Source organism: Myiozetetes cayanensis, unplaced genomic scaffold (genome assembly GCF_022539395.1).
Source record: "Myiozetetes cayanensis isolate MyiCay16 unplaced genomic scaffold, myiCay2020 scf1, whole genome shotgun sequence".
In the NCBI taxonomy this organism is placed as follows: Eukaryota; Metazoa; Chordata; class Aves; order Passeriformes; family Tyrannidae; genus Myiozetetes; species Myiozetetes cayanensis.
This window is the reverse complement of record NW_026086604.1, coordinates 150,080,107-150,102,939: the sequence shown is the minus strand read 5'-3', so window position 1 is coordinate 150,102,939 and position 22,833 is coordinate 150,080,107. Positions and strand designations below refer to the sequence as shown.

Genomic DNA, 22,833 nt, shown 5'->3' with positions numbered 1-22,833 from the left:
TTGGGATGATGTCTTTTTGGGATGATGTCTTTTTGGGGATGCTGTCTTTTTGGGGATGCTGTGTTTTGGGGATGCTGTGTTTTGGGGACGCTGTGTTTTTGGGGATGCTGTGTTTTGGGGATGCTGTGTTTTGGGGATGCTGTGTTTTTCGGGATGCTGTGTTTTTGGGACGCTGTGTTTTGGGGATGCTGTGTTTTGGGGGATGCTGTGTTTTTGGGACGCTGTGTTTTTGGGATGCTGTGTTTTTTGGGACGCTGTGCTTTTGGGATGCTGTGCTTTTTGGGATGATGTCTTTTTGGGATGCTGTGCTTTTCGGGATGCTGTGTTTTTGGGATGCTGTGTTTCTCGGGATGCTGTGTTTTTGGGATGCTGTGTTTCTCGGGATGCTGTGTTTTTGGGGATGCTGTGCTTTTGGGATGCTCTGTTTTTGGGATGCTGTGCTTTTGGGATGCTGTGCTTTTTGGGACGCTGTGCTTTTGAGGATGCTGTGTTTTTGGGATGCTGTGTTTTTTGGGAGCAGGGTGCACACCCCATGGGACACCACGATGCTTTGGGGCCGTGGCAAACTGGGAGCAGCCCCACACCAGTTTGGTCCTTTCAAAGAGGGGGTTCATCCCTTTTTGGGGGGGGTTCCCTCAACACCCGTGGGGCTGCCCCGGGATGGTTGGAATGGGAACAGGAGGGGGATGGAGGAGGTTGGGGTGACCCGGGGGGGGTGTCACCCACCTGCAGATGATGCTGAAGAACTTGAGGAGCAGCAGGGCCTGGCCCAGCCCGGCCCCCCCGCCCTCCTCCCGCGGGATCAGAGCCACGCTCTGCGCCAGCCGCTGGCTCAGCACCTGCAGCACTTCCCGAGGGAGCACCGGGATCTCCAACACCGCCTCCTCCGGCCTGGGGGGACACGGGGGGGGCACAGGATGTGACCCCCACACCCTCACAGAGCCCCCCCAGGCTCACACTGGATGGTGGAAACCACCGGGGGCGGATGAGCCGGGACAGCCCAAATTCAGCAAAGCCCCAGTTTAGGTGTGAGTGACACCGAGTGACACCGAGTGACATCAACCCCCCAGCCATCCCCCCACAGAGTGGCACCCAAACAGCACCCAGGGGTGCGCAGGGGGTGTTCAGGGGGGTCACTGGGGGTCCTTTGGGGGTGATGGGGTGGGGGGATCCCTCAGGGGTGATGGAGGGGGTCACCCAGGGGGGTGTCAAGCAGAGGTGCTGGGGGTCGTGCAGGGATCCTGGGGTCCCTCAGGTGTCATGGGAGGGGTCACCCAGGGGTGACTGAGGGCTCCTTCAAGAGTGCAGTGAGGTGTCACCCAGAGGTGCTGGTGGGGGTCCCTCAGGGGTCCTGGTGTCCCCCGGGGTGCTGGGGGTCCCTCAGGGGTCCTGGTGTCCCCCGGGGTGCTGGGGGTCCCTCAGGGGTCCTGGTGTCCCCTGGGGTGCTGGGGGTCCCTGACCTGCGGGGCTCCAGCGAGGGCAGGGCGATGACCCTCTCGAAGCTCATGACGAAGCTCTCCAGCCACTGCTGCAGGTACGACTCGTCCTTCTGCGGGGGAGGGAGGGGCTGCAGCCACCAGCCAATCACAGACCACCTCAAGCCACGACTCAGCCAATCACAGACCACCCTGAGCCACGCCCCAGCCAATCACAGACCACCCTGCATCACCCCGAGCCACGCCCTGCAACTATCAGCCAATCAGCACCCAGGGAAATCAAGCCCCGCCCCCTCAGGAGGCCAATAGAGACTGGGGTGTGACCACACCCCTGGGAGCCACCGACCAATCAGAGCCCAGAGCAGCACAACCTGTGGACTCACTGACCAATCAGCATCCAGAGCCACACAACCTGTGGGAGCTTGCTGACCAATCAGCACAACCTGTGGGAGCTTGTTGACCAATCAGAACCCAGAGCAGCACAACCCGTAGAGCTCCTGACCAATCAGAGTCCAGAGCCACACAACCTGTGGAGATGCTGAACCAATCAGAACCCAGAGCAAGAACAACCTGTGGACTCGCTGGCCAATCAGGTTCCAGAGCAGCACAACCTGTGGAGCTCTTGACCAATCAGCACTGAGAGCAGCACAAGCTGTGGGAACTTACTGACCAATCAGCACAAGCTGTGGAGGCACCAACCAATCAGAACCCAGAGCAGCACAAGCTGTGCATTCCCTAACCAATCACGTCCCAGAGCAGCACAAGCTGTGGGAACTTATTGACCAATCAGCACAAGCTGTGGAGCCACCAGCCAATCAGAACCCAGAGCAGCACAACCTGTGGACTCTCTGGCCAATCAGCTCCCAGAGCACCTGCCCCTAAATGCAGCACCAGCCAATCAGGGAGAGCTTCCCCCTCCCCCCCCCGCGGTTGTGCAACAGGTGGTGACAGTGGTGACACCGGTGACATCAGTGACTCACCCGGGCTGGGCACCCCCACCCAGAGCACCCCAGTGGGGCACCTTGGGGTCCCCAGAAACCCCAAAGCAGCACCCTGGGGTCACTCACATCCCCCCAAACCCCAAAGCAGCACCCTGGGGTCACTCACATCCCAGAAACCCCAAAACAGCACCCTGGGGTCACTCACATCCCAGAAACCCCAAAGCAGCACCCTGGGGTCACTCACATCCCCCCAAACCCCAAAGCAGCACCCTGGGGTCACTCACATCCCCCCAAAACCCCAAAGCAGCACCTTGGGGTCACTCACATCCCCCAAAACCCAAAGCAGCACCTTGGGGTCACTCACATGCCAGAAACCCCAAGGTGGCACCTTCAGCACCTGAGCACCCCAACACAGCACCCTGGGGTGACCCTCAGCCCTGTGCACCCCAATGTGACACCACGGGGTCACCCACATCCCCGTGCATCCCATTGTGGTACCCTGGGGTCACTCACGTCCCCAGGAACCCCAAAGCAGCACCTTGGGGTCACCCACATCCCTGAGCCCCCCCTAAAGCAGCACCTTGGGGTCCCCCACCCCCCCATGCAGCACCCTGGGGTGTCCCCACCCGGCAGGGACCGTCCCCCTTGGGGACATCCCCCTTCCCACGAGGACCAGCCCCCCCTTGGCTCCCAACTTCCCGGGCACAGAAGGGCCCCCATCCCTCCCCCAGCCACCTCCACGACGGAAGGGACCGCGAGGGGCCCCCAAAACCCCACCCCCACCCCGTCATCACCCGTTTCCCCCAAAAAAAACCCTCCTGCCCCCCAACCTTCCACTCCCCTCCCCCGAGCGCCGCATCCCTCGGGCCGATCCCGTTACCTGCCCCGGGCCGTGGCCGGTGCCCCCCGTGCCCTCCATGGCCCTGCCGCGCCGGCACGGCCGGAACGGGGCCGGGGGAGGGGTTTGGGGTGTTATTGTAGGGGGGCCCCCCCCCGTTTCTGTCGCCGCTGCCGCTTGTGCAAAGCCACCAAAAAAAACCCAAAAAAACAAGCCCCAGAGCGTCAGGAAGTGCCAAGTCACCCGCGGCCCCAACGGCGCTTCCTCCGCCCGCCGCCCCGCTCCGGGGACACGGGGGACGCGGGGGGACACGGGGGGACACGGGAGGGACACGGGGGGGACCCCCCCAGCGCCCACCCAGGACGTGCCCCCGGCCCTTATGCAGCCGCGAGGGGCGACGGCATCGCCACGACACCGGCACAGGGGTGGTTTATCCCGGGATTCCCTGGGAATGGAACCCCAATCCTGCCCTCCCCGCACCGTGCAGTGATGAGTTTGCCAGTTCTCAGCACCACGATGCTCCCTGAGCGCCCACCCCGGAGCTGACGTCCCAAAATTCCCCCTGCACCCACGTGGAGTTGGTGTGCCAAGTTCCCCGAGCACCCACCTGGAGCCGACATCCCCAAATTCCCTGAGCATCCACCTGGACCTGGTCTCCCCAATTCCCTGTGCACTCATCCAGAGCCAGTGGTCAAAATTCCCTGAGCGCCCATCCAGAGCCAGCATCCCAAAATTCCCACTTGCACTCAGAGTCGGTGGCCAAATTCCCTGAGCATCCACCTGGACCTGACATCCCCAAACTCCCTGAGCACCCACCTGGACCCGACATCCCCAAATTCCCTGAGCACCCACCTGGAGCTGACATCCCAAAATTCCATGTGGCATGAGGAGCTATGGCATTGCCACAATGCTGATCAAGTTGGTTTATCCTGGTATTCCCTGGAATTATAACCCCAAGCCTGCCCTCCCCACCCCGTGCAGTGATGAGTTTGCCAGTTCTCAGCACCACAACATTCCCTGAGCGCCCACCTGGAGCCAGCATTCCAAAATTCCCCCTGCACCCCCTGGAGCTGGAGTCCCCAAATTCCCTGAGCACCTGGAGCTGGTATCCGCGATTCCCTGTGCACTCATCATTCCATAATTCCCCCTGCAACCCCCTGGAGCTGGAGTCCCCAAATTCCCTGAGCACCTGGAGCTGGTATCCGCGATTCCCTGTGCACTCATCCACACTCAGAGTCCTAAAACTCCCTGAGCGCCCATCCAGAGCCAGCTTCCCAAATTCCCTGAGTACCCACCTGGAGCTGACATCCCAAAATTCCCTGAGCACCCACCCGGAGCTGACACCCCCAAATTCCACGTGGCACGATGGGGTGACGGCATCGCCCCGGCGCCGGCACAGGGCGGCTCATCCCGGTATTCCCTGGGAACGGAACCCCAACCCTGCCCTCCCCAGCCACGGAGCGATGAGTTTGCCAGTTCTCAGCGCCGCGATATTCCCGGCGGAGCTGACATCCCAAAGTTCCCTGAGCACGCACCCGGTGTCCCAGGATTGCCGGTGTCCCAGGATTGCCTGTCCCGGCCCCCGGTGCCCGTCCCAGCCGTCGGTGCCTGTCCCAGCCGGTCCCGGCTGGCAGAGCCTGTTTGGTGGCTTTGGCTGTTCCAGCGCGGAGCCGCCTGGGAATGCCGGGCCGGGAAGGCCAACCCAGGGCCGGGAACGCCAGCCCAGGGCCAGGGACAAAGCCCCGGCACTGTCACCTCCCCGCCACTGAGGCCCGCGGGGTCACACCGGGGGATCGCGGTCCCGCCATCCCATTTTTGGGGGCGTGCGACAACACGGTTGGCACGGCCCCGTCACGGCAGGGCCACCCCTGGGGACATCCCTGTCCCTGCCACCCCCGGGGACATCCCCGTCCCTGCCATCCCCTGGGGACACGAGCTGTGTCCCGTTTTAAGGCCGCTCCCGGAGCGCTGCCCTCATCCCGTGTCACCAGCCGGGGAGGGGACAGTGACAGGGGCGCTGCCACCGAGGTGTCACTGCAGCCTCGTCCTGGCCAGGGGATTGGGGACATCACCACGGCGAAGGCCAGAGGGTTTTGCTGCGTGACAGGGGGGTGACACCGAGGTCCTGCCTTTGTCCCCGGTGCCTCTCAGAGGTGGCACGGCCACCCCGTGGAGTGGGCACACCCTGACAGGTGGTCCCTGTCCCCACCCAGGGGGTGACACGTGTCCCTGCACCAGTGCCCTGACACCACCACAGGACCCTGTAGGGCCATCGGACCCTGGTGGCTTGGCAGGTGTCCCCAAGAGCCCGTGGACAGCCGATGGTGTGGCACCTGTCCCCATGCCACCACACACACCTGGGGAGTGGCACCTGTCCCCATGTGACCATGGCCACCACAATGGTGTGGCACCTGTCCCCATGTGACCAAGGACACCCCAAAGTGCTGTCCCCCTGTCCCTGTAAGACCACAGACAGTGGTGCCACCTGTCCCCACACGGCCACCCTGACAGCTGACACCTGACCCCCGATGACCTTACAGCTCCTGACAGGGGCAGTGGGTCCTGTCCCCACCAACACCTCGAAGGCGTGGCACGTGTCCCCACATGGCCACAGGTACCTTGGGGTTTGGCACGTGTCCCCACACGGCCACAGGCACCCCAAAGTAGTGGCATCTGTGCCCAGACAATCACAGACACCTTGATGGTGTGGTGCCTGTCCCCGTGTGACCAAGGCCACCCCAAAGTGGTCCATCCCTCAATGACAGGGCTCATGTCCCCCTCATGACCACGGACACCCCAACACAGTGGCACCTGTCCCTGTGCCACCCCCTTTCCCCTCCGATGTCACAGTCCCTGTCCCTGTACAACCCCCCCAGATGTGTCCCCCCAAAGAGGGGGGCTCTGTATTTTAGGGTGTTTTGGGGTGCAGAGGAGCCGGTGGCTCCCAGGTGCCACCAGGTGAGGTGACACCCCCCCCTCCAGGTGTCCCCACCCCCAGCTGGCAGCAGGGTGCCCATCCCTGCACATCCCGGGGGGATTTTTGGGGCCAGGAATAAACCCTTCCCCCGCCCCAAACCCACGCGGTCACTCCCAACCCGCGGGCACAGCCGTGTGTGGGGGGTGACACGGGGGGGGGACACACACACGGGAGGGGGGAGGTGACACGGGATCCGCCCCCCGGCCCCGCCCCTCAGTTGGGATAATGGGATAATTAAGGAGAAAGCACGAGGGACTCTCGGGGTGGGACCCGCACAGTGACCCCCCCGGGACCCCCGAGAGCAAAGGGAGGAGCTGGCGGTGCCAGGGAGGGTTTTAGGGGTCCCCAAGCTCAGGATAATCCCCCCAGCCAGGACCCCCGTTGTCCCCACCCTGTCGCCGCTCCAATGTCACCGCGGCCGCACCTGTCGCCGGGCGGTGGCGCAGGGACACGGACCCCCCCCAAAAACCCCCAAAAACCTGCCAGGGAGGGGGGGAAAGACCCCCCGAACCTCCCGGGTGGGAACAGGGGACCCCTCGAACCGCCCGGGTGGGCGTTGGAGGGGTGGGGGGACCCCAAAATCCCCCGGGAAAGGTGGGGAAGGAGGGGCGGGATGTGCCGGGGGGGGTCCGGGGTTTGGGGACCCCGGGATGCCGGGGGACGCGGTGGCACAAGGGGGGACACGGGGGTGTCGCGAGCTCGGGGCCGCGACCCCGGCCGGGGGTCTCGGGACCCCGGGATATCCCACGGGGGTCCGGGGGCAGGACACAAGGAAGGGGGGTATAAAGGAGGGGGTAACACGGAGGGGGTCCGCGACCCCGGGATGTCACAGCGGGGTGAAAGGGGGGCACAAAGGGGGGCTCGGGATGCAGCGATGGGAGGGGGCGGTGCGAGACCCCAAATGCAGGGGAGGCACTCCCAAAGAGGGGGCAGAGCCAGGGGAGGGCTGGGGGTGCGGGGTGCCCCGAAGGAGGGCGCGCTGCCCACCTCACCTTGGCGAAGTAAAGCATCCAGAGCTCGCAGAGCCGCTCCCGGGAAGCCATGCCGGGCCGGCACGGCTCGGCACGAGCCGCAGCTCCGCCCCAAAACCCCCCCAAATTCCTCCCCCCACCCAGCGCTGGGACCTCCCCCAGGTGTGGGGGGGGCGGGGACATCGTCACCCCCATCCCCCCATCCCCACCCCATCCCCACCCCATCCCCACCCTCCACCTGCTCGGGGCGCCCCTTCCCCACCCTGTACCATCCCCAGCCCTGCCTTCCCCTCCCTCTTCCACCTGCCCGAGGTAAAATGGGGTCGGGGAGAAGGGGAGGGGGGGATAAACGCCCCTAAATCCCCAAATAATGAACCGCCCTAATTAACGCAGCGGGGAGGACACACTCCGAACAAACGCGACACGGGCTTATTTTCTCCTTTCAACCTCTTTTTTTTTGGTCGATTTTCACCCTTTATTTCACCATTTTCCCTCGGCCCCCTCACCCAGCGCTCCCCCCCCCAATCGATTGCGCTTCGCTCGATGCGCAGCGACGAGCTCTGCGCTCGGCTGGCCGCGCCTGGCCGCGCATGCGCGCTGCGCGCTGTACGGACCGGGGGGACAAGATGGCGGCGCCCGCTGGGGCCGCGGAGCCCCCGAGGAGGGAGCGGGGCCCGTGCTGGGCAGGCTGGAGGAGGAGGCGCTGAGGCGGCGGGAGAGGCTGAAGGCCCTGAGGCAGAGGACGCTCCAGGTCGGGCGGTCTGGGCGGTGGGAGGGCGGGGGGAGGGTGTGGAGAGGGTTTGGGGCTCATTCCTTCCCCTCGCTCTGCTCCGCTCCGCAGAGATCCCGCCTGGAATGCTGCGCCAGGGATGGGGAGCTCCTGGGATGAGCCCAGAGGAGGCCCCGGAGCTGCTGCCAGGGCTGGATCCCTCTGCTCTGGAGCCAGGCTGGGACAGCTGGGGGGGTTCCCTGGAGAAGAGAAGGATCCAGGGAGCCCTCGGTTAAGGCATCCTGCTCCTCCTGGAATTCCCAGGTCGTTCCAGCTCTTGGGATGCACCTGATGCCTAAAAAGGTGGCGCTTTTTAATTCCCGCTGTTCAGGAAAACAGCAGGAATTTCCAGGGAGAAACTGCTGGGAATGTCCTTGCCTGGGTACAAATCCAGGTTTTGCTGGGATTTTGGGCCAACAGGAAGGGTTGGAGGCACCAAAAAGAGGGAAAAGGGAATTTCTTCCTTCTTCTTGCTCAGATTCCAAGGCAGATTCCTTTGAGGAAGCTCTCCAGAAATATTTAGGAATAAAAATGCAGTGGGAGAAGAGAATAAATAAACCAAGGAAGGAGATTCCTGCTTGGGAATTCCAGGAGATGTGGGAAGCTGCTGGATGAGCCTCCTCTGTCTGCAATCCTTGGATTTCCAAGGGAGTGGAGCAGGTGGTTGTGCTGTTGGTCCTGTGGAAATGCTTTTTGTGGGAATATATTCCAGGATTATCCGTGTGGTCCCAGGGAAAAGGGATGGATGGATGAGTTCCTGCTGGGAGATTCCCTCTTTTCCTCCCTGGCACCGTTCCCTGCTTTCTTCCCTTGGGAAGTGGGAGCAAAGTGGTGCTTTTTTCCCTGAATTTAAGGAAAAAATTCCTGCCTGTGCCAGTGTTTAGGATTCCCAGTCAGGCACATCCTGGATTTTTCCTTTTCCACTCACTTTTCCTGCTGGGAAATCCTGGGATAGAGTTCTCAGGTTCCAGTCTGAGGGGATTTCCCAGGAAAGGACCTGGATACTCCTGTCCTTTCAAAGTCCCTGCTGGCTCAGGGAATGCTGAGAACATTCCAAAGGGATCCACCGGCAAAATCCAGGCTGGTCCTGTGGGATGTGCCGATCCTTTCCTGCATCCCCAACATTCCCCACCCAGCCACAGCTCTTCCTCCTGCTCTGTTATCCCCAAATCCCTGAAAAGCAGCAGCATTCCCGTGTTTTTGTGGGAATGGGGGGGTCTCTCCCACCTGCTCCTTCACTCCAGAGTGTTGGAAAAGATTCCTTTGGCTGCATCCCAAGCTTTTGTTCCAGCCTGGATTGGCTCCAGAGCCAAATCCCTGCTCCTCCCACCCCTTCCCGTGGGGCAGGAAAAGCGGGAGCGGGAGGAAGGGCAGGCCCTGCTCCTTTTCCCCCCTCACTATGGAATGTTCTCCCACCTTTCCGCTCCTTCCCTGCTCCTTTTCCCCCCTCACTATGGAATGTTCTCCCGCCTTTCCGCTCCTTCCCTGCTCCTCCCCAGCCCCAGATCCCGGGAAAACTGTTGCTGTGGAAACAGAGCTCAGGGAAGTCATTCCATGGGGGAAAACACGCACTGAGGGCTCCAAAGGATCCGTCCCTCTCCAGGTTTGGCAGGGAAGGCACAAAGGATCCCCTGGAAGTGTCCAAGGCCAGGCTGGAGCAGCCTGGGATAGTGGGAGCTGTCCCTGCCCGTGGGGGTGGGAATGGGATGATCCTTAAAGCTCCTTCCCAACCCAAACCAGGCTGGAATTCTGGGGAATAATTGTGGGGTTTGGGTTTATTTTTAAGCTCCTTTCAGGACTTAACTCTGTTAATTCCTTTGGGAATGAACTCTGGGAATAGGTGAGTGCCCAGACATCCTCCCCCCTGCAGCACAGGGATCCAGGGTGGGAAGGGAGGCTGCAGGGAGCAGTGTTGGGCTCCATCCCTGAGCACATTCCCGGGAAATCAGGAGCTGCTCTGGCCTTTTCAGGGAGCTGGGGCTTTGTCTCCTTAAAGGATGCACGAATTCCATGTCTGCCTCTTCCCAGCTCCTCTGCAGCATCCTGGGAAGCAGAGACCTGCCTGCTGCTGTCTGACAGCTTGGGTGGGAGGGAGCAAAGAAATCCAAGTGTTTTCCCTCAGCTGGAATTCCCAAGGCCCTGGAATTCCCCATCTCTTTCCTCTGTGTGAGTGGATCCTGCTGTGGCCACATCCCAGCTTTCCTGCCTTGGGTTTGACCCTGGGATGAGGTGATTCCAGAAGGTGATTCCCAGAAGGGAGGCAGCTTTTGTTGGCACCTTTCCATCCCTTTCTGGCTGGTTTGGTTGGAATTCTGTGGGAAGGGAAATTCCCTGAAGAGGTTTCCCACTGGGAGAGGTGAGCACAGGCCACGGGAACGTCCCTTGGGATGGCCCAGGGAATGCAGGATGGCAGTGTGGGAATTAGGGAAGGAGGCTGAGAGTCCACAGGGACAACATTCCAGTTCTCCTCCTCTTGTCCTGTGGGATGGGACAGGGAGGAGAGGGCCGGATTGGCTGGATTGGAGAGGGAATTCCGGAGTTGAGGAGTCACTGGGGCTGCTCCAGGAGGAAAAGAGAGATATTTCCCTCCCAGCCTGGTTTTCCCAGGTGGAAAGATGCTGCTGGACATCACCAGGATCATCCCAACCTCATTCCTGCTTGGAGGCTCCAGGGGGAATCGAAGATGAAAGGAAAATTCCTCTCCAATCCAACATTCCCAGCAAGGCACAACCCCCTCTGGGAATGGGGACTCCAAACCTTCCCTGGGCAGGATTATCCCACTATCCAAGCTGAATTCCCTCTCCTCCCATCCCTTTTCCCTGGGAGCAGCCCCCTCCTCCTGTCAGGGGCTTGCAGTGACAGCAGGGATTTTCCAAGGACAAAGGGGCCGGATTTTCCAGGGCCCTTTTGTTCCTTTCCCGTGGAAGTGCCGCTGCTCCAGCTGGGATTGAGCCATTTCCATAGTAACCAGGATCAGGGATTCCTGAGGAAGGAGCAGCAGGGACACACAAGTTCTGCCTCTTTGCTCCCGGATTCCAAGCAGCTCCCGGAAAACCAGCGGCAGATCCTGGATCCTGAGGAGGTTTTAGGGATGGTTTTAAGGTTGTGTCATTTAATTCTGATCCTGGTGGGGATTCTTTTGGGAATTGTTGGATTTCGGAGCTGTTTCACCGCCTGGAGGAAGCTTTGGCTGCTCCAGGGGTAGTTCAGGACTTGGCTCTTTGCCTCTGGAATGGAATGTTTGGGAAAGGCCTGGAGGTGAGGGAAGGGTGGGATTCCAGGACACCTGAGCCTCACCTTGGCCATGAGGATGGAAAAGTTCCAGGAGGAGCCATCCTGGAATGAAAGAACTTCCCTGGGAGCTGAGCTCAGCTCCGTGTCTCCTTCAATCCAAAGAAATTCCAAGGAAAACAGGGATTTAACCCCAAACAAGGTGGATGCTCATTTCCTGGATGAAGTTATCCATGAGGAAATCCCACTGTGGCACCTGGAGCTTCCCAGTTCCCAGGGAGACGAGACTGGGATGTTTTTGTGGATCTGAACCTTTCCCAGAGCTGGATCCCAGAAAAGAGGGAATAGGAGCAGCTCCAGCTCAGCTGGCAGCAAAGACCTGGAGAAATCCAGCTTTTTTCCAGCACTCACCTCCTTTTAACTCCTCCAGAAGAGACAATTCCTTGTGCCAAGGAACCCTTTGGATGGGAATTGACCATCCTGGAATCCTTATGGGAAAGACACGGAGATCTTGGGTTGGAGGAATTCCAAAGGGTTGGATGAAGAGAGCGGATGGAAGGGGGTGGTTGGGAATGATGGAAAACCTGCTTGGCAATTCCTGGAGTTTGAAGGGAGCGTCACTTTTGCCATGGAAATTTGGTTTAGGGGAAAGGTGGGATGGGCTGGATTTCCACAGTTCCCTGGCAGGATGTGGGATCCAGGTGGGAATCAGGCTCTTCTTCCAGGGAACAAGGGATGGGATGAGAGGAAAAGGCCTCTCAAGTTGCACCAGGGGAAGTTCAGGTTGGATTTAGGGACAATTCCCGCCTGGAAAGGACTGTCCAGGCCTGGTGGAATCCCAATCCCTGGGGGATTTCAAGCTCTTGGGAAGTGAGGGGTGGCAGGAAGCAAAACCTGGGAATAAGTTATGGAATGAGGTGGGTTGGAAGTGAAGCAGTGAAGGGAAAATTGTGGATCCTGCAGCTGCTCCTTCGGGATAAGGTAGTGTCCTTTCCCTTCTCTTGGAAAAGATGCTTTCTTTGGATGGGCATTGTTGGGAATTGTTGGGCTGGGAATTCCCAGATGAAGGGGGTTTAACCCCCCCCTCCCTCTTGGCCTTAATGGATGCAAGGCAAAGAGCTGCTTCCCTGATTTCCCTGGAATGCTCCTGCCATGTGGGAAAAGCCTGATAATGTGCTGGAGCCCGAGGGAAAGCTCCACATTCCTTAAAAAGTTCCATTTCCCAGGAAACCAAGAGCTGGGAAAGCACCTGCCGGGTTGGAGAGCTGGTTTCCTGCAGGGAAAGGAAGTGGGGTGGGATGCAATTCCATAGAATAAGTAGGAATTGCCCCAAAAGGGCGAGTTGGAGAGGATTTAAATTCCAGGAATTTGAGGATCCAGGGAAAAGCTTTGTGGCTTTTCCTGGGGGGGGAGGGAACAGCCACAGCTCTAGGGGGGAATTTGGGCAAATCCCTCCTTGTCTGGAAACCCTCTGGAGAACATTCCATGAGGAACCAGGGAATGAGGAGAACATTCCATGAGGAACCAGGGAATGAGGAGAACATTCCATGAGGAACCAGGGAATGAGGAGAACATTCCATGAGGAACCAGGGAATGAGGAGAACATTCCATGAGGAACCAGGGAATGTGGAGAACATTCCAGCAAAGGACTTGGAGTGCAGGAAAGGACTTCCCACGACTTTCAATCCCATGGAAAGGGGTCTAAATATTTCCCATAGCTCCCACTGGGAAATTCCAGAGGTTCTTCCTGGATATTTATATTTATTGGACAAGGATTGTCTGTGTGGGTATCCCAAGGTTAACATGGAGTTAAAAATCCAACTAAAACTGCAAATTCAGGGATGATTCTTGTTCTTTTCCCCTCTTTTTAAGAAGCTGGGAATGTTTGTGTTGCCCTTTGAGCAGGAGCTGATCCTGAACAACTCCAGGCCCGGAATGGAGCCGGTTCCTGGCTCCTTTCCCTGTTTGTTTGGGATCTAATTTTTAACCCAGGCTGTGGAGCAGAGGCTGGAAGTTTGTGCAGTCGGGATACAGGGATGAGTCAGCTCTTTGTTGGGAAGCATTCCCGGTTCTTGGAGGGGTTTGGGGTTGGTTCAGCTGGAAATAACATTGGGATCCTGGAGCTGGCTCCAAGAGAGGGGCTGGGATGGAGGGACAGGACACAGGGAATGGCTTTGAGCTGAAGGAGGGTAAATTTAGGTGGGATATCGGGAAGGAATTCCTGGCTGGGAGGGTGGGGAGGGGCTGGAATGGATTTCCCAGAGAAACTGTGGCTGCCCCTGGATCCCTGGAAGTGTCCAAGGCCAGGCTGGAGCAACCTGGGATGGTGGGAGATGTTCACATTCCAGACCTGGGCCTGCCTGGATAACAAAGATCATCGGGAATTCCACTGATCAGCTGCTTGTCCCGGGCTCTGGGGATGCAGGATGAGCCTCTTCCCAAGGGAAATTGGATTTATGGTGTCTCTGGAGCTGAAATCCCACCCTTTATTGTGCTGATCCCTCTTTGATCCCACGTTTTCCAACTTGGTTAAACATCCAAGAGGGGAAATTAGGGGCGGGGAGAAAAAGGGGACCTGGCGTTGATTCCCAGATTTTTTGCACGGCTTCCTCCCTTCCTGGACCTTTGTTATCTCTTTTATCTTCCCTCATTCCCTGCATCCAATATCCCAATCCCTGAGGAATTTGGGGCTGGTTTTTTTTGCCTTCCCTCGTTCCCAGAGAGGCCAAATCCCAGCAGATCCATGTGTTTTGTTTTTCCCAGAGCAAGGACGGTGGGGAACGGGAGAACAAAATTCCCAGGCAGGAGGAGGAGGAGGAGGAGGAGCCCGTCAAGCACAAGTAAGGATGGATTTATTCCCGCTTTTCTCTCCCTGGGATGTGTTTTGAAGGAAGGTTTTTCCCTTCTGTGCAGCTTCATTTAGTTTTTATTCCGAATTCCAAGGGCAAATAATCCCAGGTGGGGGGGTGGTTGCATTTGATGGACTTGGGGGGCTTTTCCAGCCTTAAAAACTCTGGGAATATAAAGAGGGAAAACCTGGGGTTGAGTGGCAGTGTTTCCAGTGGGATTTCCCAGCCGTTCCTGCCCCTCTGTCCCTGTTTTTAGGGGTGTTTGGAGGGTGGAGTTTGTTTTTCCATGGATTCACGTGGCTGTTTTTCTCCCTGGAAAAGGGGAGCACAAACCCAGCTGAGCCAGGGAGTCACTCCTGGCAGGAGCAGCTGCCTCTGGAATCGTTGTCCTGCCCTAAAAACTCCCATCAGGGATTTTTCTGGGAGACCCAAAGGAGGTAGAACCAGGTTTGAAAAATGTGGGATGTGACCTTTTCCCATCCTTTATCCCTAAAATCCTGAGGGAGCCAGAAAGGAGCAGAGCAAACCCTTGCTGTTCCTCGGGAATACTGGGGAGGATTTTCCCTGCAGGAAACACACCCCTTGTGGGGAAACAGGGCTATGTTTTCCCCCTGGATTTGGGGCTGGAAGTGCTGCTGGAGAAGCATCCCTGAGATCCCTGGGAGTGCCTTTTCCGCAGGGTCGGATTCGGGGCCGGAATCGCCACGAGAGGTCTGGGCCGAGGCTGAAACAGGAGCTGGAGGTGCCGGGAATGTGGTGAATTATGGATCACCTGCTCTTGAATTCCAGCCCTGCCACCTGATCCCCTGCCCTGTGCTCCCCATCCCTGGGCTGCTCATCCCACCCTGGAATTCTGAGCTGATCCTCTCAGGTGGGAAAAAAAAAAAAACACCGGATTTTTTTAGCTGGGAATTCCTGCTTTTTAACCCATTCCAATCCTTCCCCTGCCTGGGAGTCCTTGGAATTCCATAGGTTGAGAGCGAAGGTGTTGAGGGGGGATGGAGTAGGAGATTCCATCTCCAGCCAGCTTTGTCCTCAAATCCATGGATCCCTTTGGAGAGGCAGCTTGTGGGGTGAGAACTTGGTTTTCCACGTGCATTTTCCCCTTTGTCCACAAATCCATGGATCCCTTTGGAGAGGCAGCTTTTGGGATGAAAAGTTTGCTTTCCACATGGATTTTCCACCTGGATTTCCCCCTTTGTCCTCAAATCCATGGATTCCTTTGTGGAGGCAGCTTTTGGGGTGAAACGTTTGCTTTCCCCATGGATTTTCCCCTTTTTCCACTTCTCCAGCCCCAGCGTGTTCTGTTGGGATCCAGAGGGATTTTTTGCAAGGCAAAGCAGGGCGAGATCTGCTCCCCAGGGAATGTTTGCATCCCAAATTCTTGGCTTTGGATTTGCTTTTTCTTTCCTCATTAAATATCCCTTTTCCCCCCCGGAATCCGAGGTTTTTTCCAGGATCAAAGAAGATCCCATAACTCCATTTCCTCTTGGATTTTGGTTTCCCACACCTTTCTCAGCCTCTTCCTCTTTCATTCCTGATCCTCTCAAACCTCCCCATGGCCCATCCCCCCCTTTTTTTTTTTGGCGTCTTTTTTGTTCCTTGTTTTTCCTCTCTCCCAAACTCCCAGGGCCGACAGAGCCCTTTGTGCCAACCCTGCTGCTCTCCCGGGAATCCCCCATCCCACTTTTCCTGGGGGTGGATTTCTCTTTGAAAAACTCAGGATTCCTGCGATTTTTTTTTTTTTTTTTTAATCCCGGGGCAGGAAGCGCAGCCTTTGTGAGGAGCAGGGTGGGGGTGGACTTTGGCCTTTCCGCCTCATTCCCACCGGGAAAAACAGCCGGTTTGGGACACGGGTACCCGCGTGGGGATCTGGGAGACGCCACGGCTGGAGTTTGGAATTGCCACAGCACCCCCTTTCCAAGGGAGCAGGAGAGAGGGCTGGGATTGGGGTGGTTGTGCAAAGCAAGGTAAAAATCCAAGCTGAAAATCCAAGGGACAGGGCTCGGAAAAAGGGAGGGGAACAAAAACAACCTTCAAGCTCTTCAACTTCACGAGAGCCGGGCTGCTGCTGCTGCTGTTTAGTCATCCTCGAAAAGCATCCTTAAAGTCGGCCGTGCCGCTCCCAGAGGTGGATTTGTGGGAGGAGCCGGGCTTGGGAAAGGCGATCCGGCTCAGGAATGTCACCCGGCAGGTCCCGACCGCTTTGGGGTTTGTTGTAATCGCTGCGCAAAAAAACCACAAAAAAACCCACCCAAAAACTCAGCGGTGACTCCGCTCCCTCCAGGAGCGCTTCCCGAAGCGCTTCCCGAAATCCCGCAGCGGGGAGGCCTCGGGGAAGGGCTTTAAAAGAATAAAAAGGATTTAAAAAAAAAGGTTTAAGTGGGGGAGGAGGTTGAGGCTCGATGGGCAGCTCTGTGGGGATGGGGCTTGGCCTGGGGGCACTGCCAAGGATCGTGTCCAGGGGAAAGTGGAGGTTTAGGTGGGATATTGGGAAGGAATTGTTGGATCTGAGGGTGGGGAGGGATGGAATGGATTTCCCAGAGAAGCTGTGGCTGCCCCTGCATCCCTGGGAGTGTCCAAGGCCAGGCTGGAGCAATGTGGGATAGGGGAAGGTGTCCCTGAACTGGATGATTTTTAAGGTCCCTTCCCACCCAAACCATTGTGGGATTCTGGGATCTCAGTCCAGTTTTCCTGGTGTCCCTGGAAGGGAAAAGCCTTGTCCTCAGGGAGGGAAATTGGGAAGCTGCTCCTGGAGCAGCTCTGAGTGGCTGTTTTGGGAATGGGGAACCTGCACCACCGAGGAAATCCCTGCTGTGGGGTTTCTGGGCACACCCATTCCTGCTGCTCCTGAGGGAAGGATATCCCTTGGAAAGATCCCCTGGAAGAGTGTTTGCTCCCTGTTCCTGCTGCTCCTGAGGGAAGGATATCCCTTGGAATGATCCCCTGGAAGAGTGATTGCTCCCTGCAGCCCCCGGGGCTGGAGCAGGGAAGCCAAACCAACCTGGGAGCAGCTCCAGAGGGGCCTGCTCTGCTTCAAGATAACTCTGGGCATTCCACACATTCCCAACGTGCCACTGCCCACCCTCCCCCTTCCAGGGGAGCTGCTCTCCCTCCTCACTGCCCAGCCAGGAGTGAGAAGTGGATTTGAGGCATTCCTGACCCAAAGCAGGGAACGTGGCCCCTCTGAGGGGCTCGGAGGTGACGCTGTGGGTGTGTCCATCGCTTCCCTCGGGAGTGCTGCAGCTCCCTAAATCCCAAATGGATCAATCCCAGCTCTTCTCCGGGTGCTCTGTCCTTCCCCAGGGTGGGCAGGCCCTGGCACAGGCTGTCCAGAGGAGCTGTGGCTGCCCCTGGATCCCTGGAAGTGTCCAAGGCCAGGTTGGAGCAAGCTGAGACAGTGGAAGGTGTCCCTGCCCATGGCAGGGGTGGCACGGGATGATCCTTAAGTTCCCTTCCAGCCCAAAGCCTCCTGGGATCCTCAGAGGGAGGAGACACCTCCTGCTGGTGCTGAGGGGTGAATTCCCAGTGCAGGAGCAGTGGGAAGCGCTGGGCCCCGGGAATTCCGGGAGCAGCTGCAGGAGCCGCTCTGGCCTCGCTCTGTTAATTAAAGGCAGCAATTAGAGCTTGTTTTGTCCCGGTGCTTCCCTGTGTTTAATGAGGATGGGAAGGCGCTGGAGCCAGGCATGGAGGAGCCTCTGGGTGTGACATCACAGCCAGCCCTTGGAGTGTGTCCCAGAAATGGGGGATCCCTGTCCTGGGATGAAGGTGTCTGTGGCCTGGGAGGAGCTGCAGCTCCCTGGGGATCCCTCCCGTGCTCCCTTCCCAGCCCTGTACCCCAGCTCTGGGAATGCTGTCCCTGTTTCCCGGTGTTGTGCTGAGGTAACAGCCCCAGCGATGTCTGTGAGTCCCATCACCTGCCTGGGCCTGATATTGGGAAGGAATTCTTGGATCTGAGGGTGGGGAGGGGCTGGGATGGATTTCCCAGAGAAGCTGTGGCTGCCTCTGATCCCTGGGAGTGTCCAAGGCCAGGCTGGAGCACTTGGGGACATGGGCAGTGGTGGCCTTGGCAGTGCTGGCTCTGACGATCTTGGAGGCTTTTCCAAGCTGACCAATTCCATGATTCCATGACTTTAGCCGCCCCTCTGGCTCCTGATGCCCATTTTGCCCCTCACTACCACGATCCAGGACATCCCACACAAGTGTCACCACTCAGGGCTCTTCCCTGTTTTTCCCAGGGAGGTTTCAGCCCTCTGTGCTCTTCCCTGTTTTCCGCAGGGAGATCAAGCTGCGGAATTACGAGCCCGAGGATGAGGAGCTGAAGAAGAGGAAGCTGCCCCCGGGAAAACCGGCCTCAGGTGGGAACCAGCGGGAGCAAGGGCTTGGAAGGCTCCTTGGAAAGCTCCTCTTGCTCCAGGGTGGAAGATCCTGGAGCTGGGTGTGATGGGGAGGGGGAGCAATTCCAGCCCCAGAGCCAAAGGGTTGGTCCTCCCTGGAGGCTCCTCAAGGAGATTCTGGCTGCTTTTTTGTTTGACTTCTCCTTAAACAAACATCAGTGCTGGGATTTGCCAGGGCTGAGCCTCCCCCACCACGTGCTTCCAAGAAGGGCAAGTGAAGGGTGGAAGTTCCCTTGATCTTGGAACGTGGAGCCCTCCTGGAACGGATCCCTTTTAAAAACCCCTCCGATCAAAAGGAGCCTTTGGAAGCTCCGAGGTGGGGAGGGTGGGAATGCTGGCACTGCCCCTTCCTCATCCCTCTGGAAAAGCTTCAGGCTGCCTCTGAATGTCACAGCAAGGGCACGGAGGGGCTGGAGCAGGGAAGGGAAGGGAGCTGGGAAGGGGCAGGAGCAGCTGAGGGAGCTGGGGGGGCTCAGCCTGGAGAAAAGGAGGCTCAGGGGGGACCTTCTGGCTCTGCAATCCCTGACAGGAGGGGGAGCTGGGGGGGGTCGGGCTCTGCTCCCAGGGAACAGGGACAGGAGGAGAGGGAACAGCCTCAGGCTGTGCCAGGGGAGGGGCAGGTGGGATAGTGGGGAAAATTCCACCTGGAATCCCCATCCCTGGAGGGGTTTCAAAGCCCTGTGCATGTGGCACTTGGGGACACGGTCAGTGGTGGGAATGGCTGGATGATCTCAGAGGGCTTTTCCAACCTCAGTGATTCCAGGATTCTCCGAAATCCACCTGCTGGGGTGGAATTCACCCCTCGGGGATGTGCTCCTGGAGCTGCTCCCCTTCCTTGCTCAGCTGAAGGACAGGGAGCTGTTTCCCCACACCTTATCCCATTATCCCTGAGATCTCCAGACCTTTATGCCGGGTTGGACTCCTCCAGTTCTGCCTCAAACCTTGTAAATGAGTCAGGGTGAGTCCAGTTCCACACCCCTGGACAGCTGATCCCTGCAGGAGTCACGGGAAGAGGCCTCAGAGCCAGCTGTTCGTGGTGGTGCATCATTCCCAGAGGATTTTTAGGAGGCCGTCCCCGGGGTTTGGGTGGTGGAGGAATGTGGGAATGGGGTTTTAGCAGAGGTCCTGGGAGCCAGGCCCGGGGCCGTGCGGCATTCCCGGTGTCCCGACGCTGATCCTGTTTCTCCCTCTAGTGGAGGACACGGTGAAGGAGCAGCTGGAGGCGGCCAAGCCCGAGCCCATCATCGATGAGGTGGTAGGTAAATCCCGAGGCATTCCCCGTGCCCGGGCTCCATCCTGGCCTTCCCCTCTCACCGGGTGTCTCCTCTCCCTCCTCAGGATCTGGCCAACCTGGCTCCCAGGAAACCAGACTGGTGAGTGCCTGCGGAGCTTGGAGAGCGGGATTGGAGTCGGCGCTTCCAGCACCGTGGGATTGTCCAAGTGGGGTTGAAAGGGCTGGAAATATCCAGGAATACCTGATTTGGGGGTTAGAAGTGCCAGGAAAACAAAGGGGAAGGTGTCCCATGGGAAGCTGGGCAGGTTCCCTGTGCCAGGATTCTGGGATGGGCTGATCCAGGTGCCAGGTTCCTGGGATGGGTTGATCCAGGGCTGATCCAGGTGCCAGGATCCTGGGATGGGCTGATCCAGGACTGATCCAGGTGCCAGATTCCTGGGATGGGGTGATCCAGGGCTGATCCAGGTTCCCTGTGTCAGGTTCCTGGGATGGGCTGATCCAAGTTCCCTGTGTCAGGATCCTGGGATGGGCTGATCCAGGGATGATCCAGGTGCCAGGATCCTGGGATGGGCTGATCCAGGTTCCCTGTGCCAGGATCCTGGGATGGGCTGATCCAAGTTCCCTGTGTCAGGATCCTGGGATGGGCTGATCCAGGTGCCAGGTTCCTGGGATGGGCTGATCCAGGGCTGATCCAGGTGCCAGGTTCCTGGAATGGGCTGATCCAGGTTCCGTGTGCCAGGATCCTGGGATGGGCTGATCCAGGGCTGATCCAGGTGCCAGGATCCTGGGATGAGCTGATCCAGGTGCCAGGATCCTGGGATGGGGCGATCCAGGTTCCCTGTGCCAGATTCTTGGGATGGGCTGATCCAGGTTCCCTGTGCCAGGTTCCTGGAATGGGCTGATCCAGGACTGATCCAGGGGTGTTGGAATGAGATGATCTTTAAGGTCCCTTCCAACCCAAACCATTGCAGGATTCTGTGGAATGGGAAGTTGTTTAGGAAGGCCCCAGTGTTCCCTTTCCCTGCGGATCCCTGTGGGATGTTTGGCACCACGGGATGGGGTCGGTTTTCCTGGGATGCTGGGAAGGAGGAGGGATTTCTCTTCCCCTGGGGAAGGTGCAGGGTGTCCCCCCTGGCTGTGGGGCTGTCCTGACGTGTCCCTCTCCTTCCCAGGGATCTGAAGCGGGACGTGTCCAAGAAGCTGGAGAAGCTGGAGAGGAGGACTCAGAGAGCCATTGCCGAGCTCATCCGTGCGTGGGGGCCAGGGAGGGGCTGCCATTCCACTGGGATCCTGGGCAATTCCACTGGGATCCTGGGCAATTCCACTGGGATCCTGGGCAATTCCACTGGGATCCTGGGCAATTCCTGAGCAATTCCACTGGGATCCTGGGCAATTCCTGGACAATTCCACTGGGATCCTGGGCAATTCCACAGCAATTCCACTGGGATCCTGAGCAATTCCTGAGCAATTCCACTGGGATCCTGGGCAATTCCTGAGGCAATTCCACTGGGATCCCAAGCAATTCCACTGGGCAATTCCACTGGGCAGTTCCACTGGGATCCTGGGCAATTCCACAGCAATTCCACTGGGATCCTGGGCAATTCCACTGGGATCCTGGGCAATTCCACAGCAATTCCACTGGGATCCTGGGCAATCCCACTGGGATCCTGGGCAATTCCACTGGGATCCCTGGCCCTACCATCAGGGGAGGTCCAGGGAGGGACTGGGGGAGCCCGAGCCCTTCCCACAAGGATCTGGGAAGCTTCCCAGGAGCTCCAGAGGCACTGGGATTGTGCCCAGGGAAGGGTCTGTGGGCTCCACTGGGGAAGATCCTTATCCAGGTGTGTCCCTGCAGGGGAGAGGCTGAAGGGCCAGGAGGAGGAGTTGGCCTCTGCAGTGGGGTCAGCAAAGCAGGAGGGGAGCGACTCCGACTGAGGGATCCGTCGGCAGCCTCGGACCGGGATGCGGCTCCCGCCCCGACCCCCGGGTGTGACCCCCGGCACACTCAGCCCTTTCCCAGACATTCCCAGATCCTGCTGTGCCTGCAGGAGAGGGGCACATCCCAGGAGCCTGGCTGGCTGCAGAGGAGCATTCCTGGGGGAAATTCCCGGGATCACAGGGAGCAGGACACGCCCACCTTGGCTCGAACTCACCTGCTGGGACTCGGAGCAGGGAAAAGTGGGAAAAACTCCAGGCAAGGCCAATCCAGGCTCGCTCTCCTCCTGCTGGGAAAGGAAGGAGATGCCCACATGGCCCTTGGAGAGGCAGGACCTTTTCCCAAGGGATTGGGGCTCCTGTTCCTGTGCAGACACCACGAGGTCTCCCTGCAGAGCTGGGAAAATCCATGGGCACACCCAGAATTCCTGTGGGAAGGGGCTGTTGCTTCAGGACCTGTCCAGCTGACTAAGGTGGGATTTGCCTTGCTTCCCAAAATTTCCCAACCCTCCAGAGTGTTCCACTCCTCCTCTGAGTGTTTTTTAATTGATGTAGTTTGTTGTTAATGGATCTTTTCCTAATAAAAAATTCCATGCTGGAAGAAGTTGTCGCTTCTGGAAGAGGCACCTGGGATGGGCTGATCCAGGGGTGATCCACATTCCCTGTGCCAGGATCCTGGGATGGGCTGATCCTTCAGACTGACACAGAGTAGGTTTAAATGGGATATTGGGAAGGAATTTTTGGCTGGGAGGGTGGGGAGGGCCTGGAATGGGTTTCCCAGAGAAGCTGTGGCTGCCCCTGGGTCCCTGGAAGTGTCCAAGGCCAGCTTGGAGCAACCTGGGCTGGTGGGAGGTGTCCCTGCCCGTGGCAGGGGGTGGCACTGGATGGGCTTTGAGGTCCATTCCAACCTAAAGCATTCTGGGATTTATAATTCCATGAACTTGGTACTTCCTGGAGCCGTGGCCTCATCCCTGGAATGCCCTGCAGGTGTCAGCAGAACTCCATGCACAAACTCTGCCGTGTCCAGCTATTCCCAATGGCTGGGCTCGGGAAAGCCAGGCTTTCCATCCATCCATCCATCCATCCACTCATCCATCCACCCACCCATCCACCCATCCATCCATCCATCCCTCCATCCATCCATCCATCCACCCATCCATCCATCCACCCATCCCACTGCCCTTCCCTCCCTGCCTGACCCAGATCTTTGGCCTCTCCTTTGCCAGGATGGGAAGCAGAGGAGTTTTCCCTCCTT

The 22,833-nt window shown here is 58.5% G+C and overlaps 2 protein-coding genes across 2 annotated transcripts in view; one reads left to right on the top strand and one right to left on the bottom strand.

The window, feature by feature from the left end:
- The window catches only part of NBEAL2 (neurobeachin like 2), a 33,001-nt gene extending 25,759 nt beyond the window's left edge, over window positions 1-7,242 (bottom strand). Inside the window, 3 exon segments of the mRNA XM_050308229.1 lie at window positions 727-891; window positions 1,461-1,549; window positions 7,185-7,242. Of these exon segments, the coding sequence (XP_050164186.1) occupies window positions 727-891; window positions 1,461-1,549; window positions 7,185-7,235 (305 nt within the window). The 5' untranslated portion in view covers window positions 7,236-7,242.
- Window positions 7,234-22,182, top strand: CCDC12 (coiled-coil domain containing 12). Its single transcript, XM_050336909.1, has 8 exons — window positions 7,234-7,325; window positions 7,674-7,914; window positions 13,927-14,003; window positions 18,291-18,370; window positions 19,603-19,664; window positions 19,748-19,782; window positions 20,816-20,892; window positions 21,499-22,182. Exons 1-8 carry the CDS (start codon window positions 7,234-7,236, stop codon window positions 21,576-21,578), a joined length of 744 nt encoding a protein of 247 aa, XP_050192866.1. The 3' UTR covers window positions 21,579-22,182.
- The last annotated feature ends 651 nt before the right edge of the window (window positions 22,183-22,833 follow it).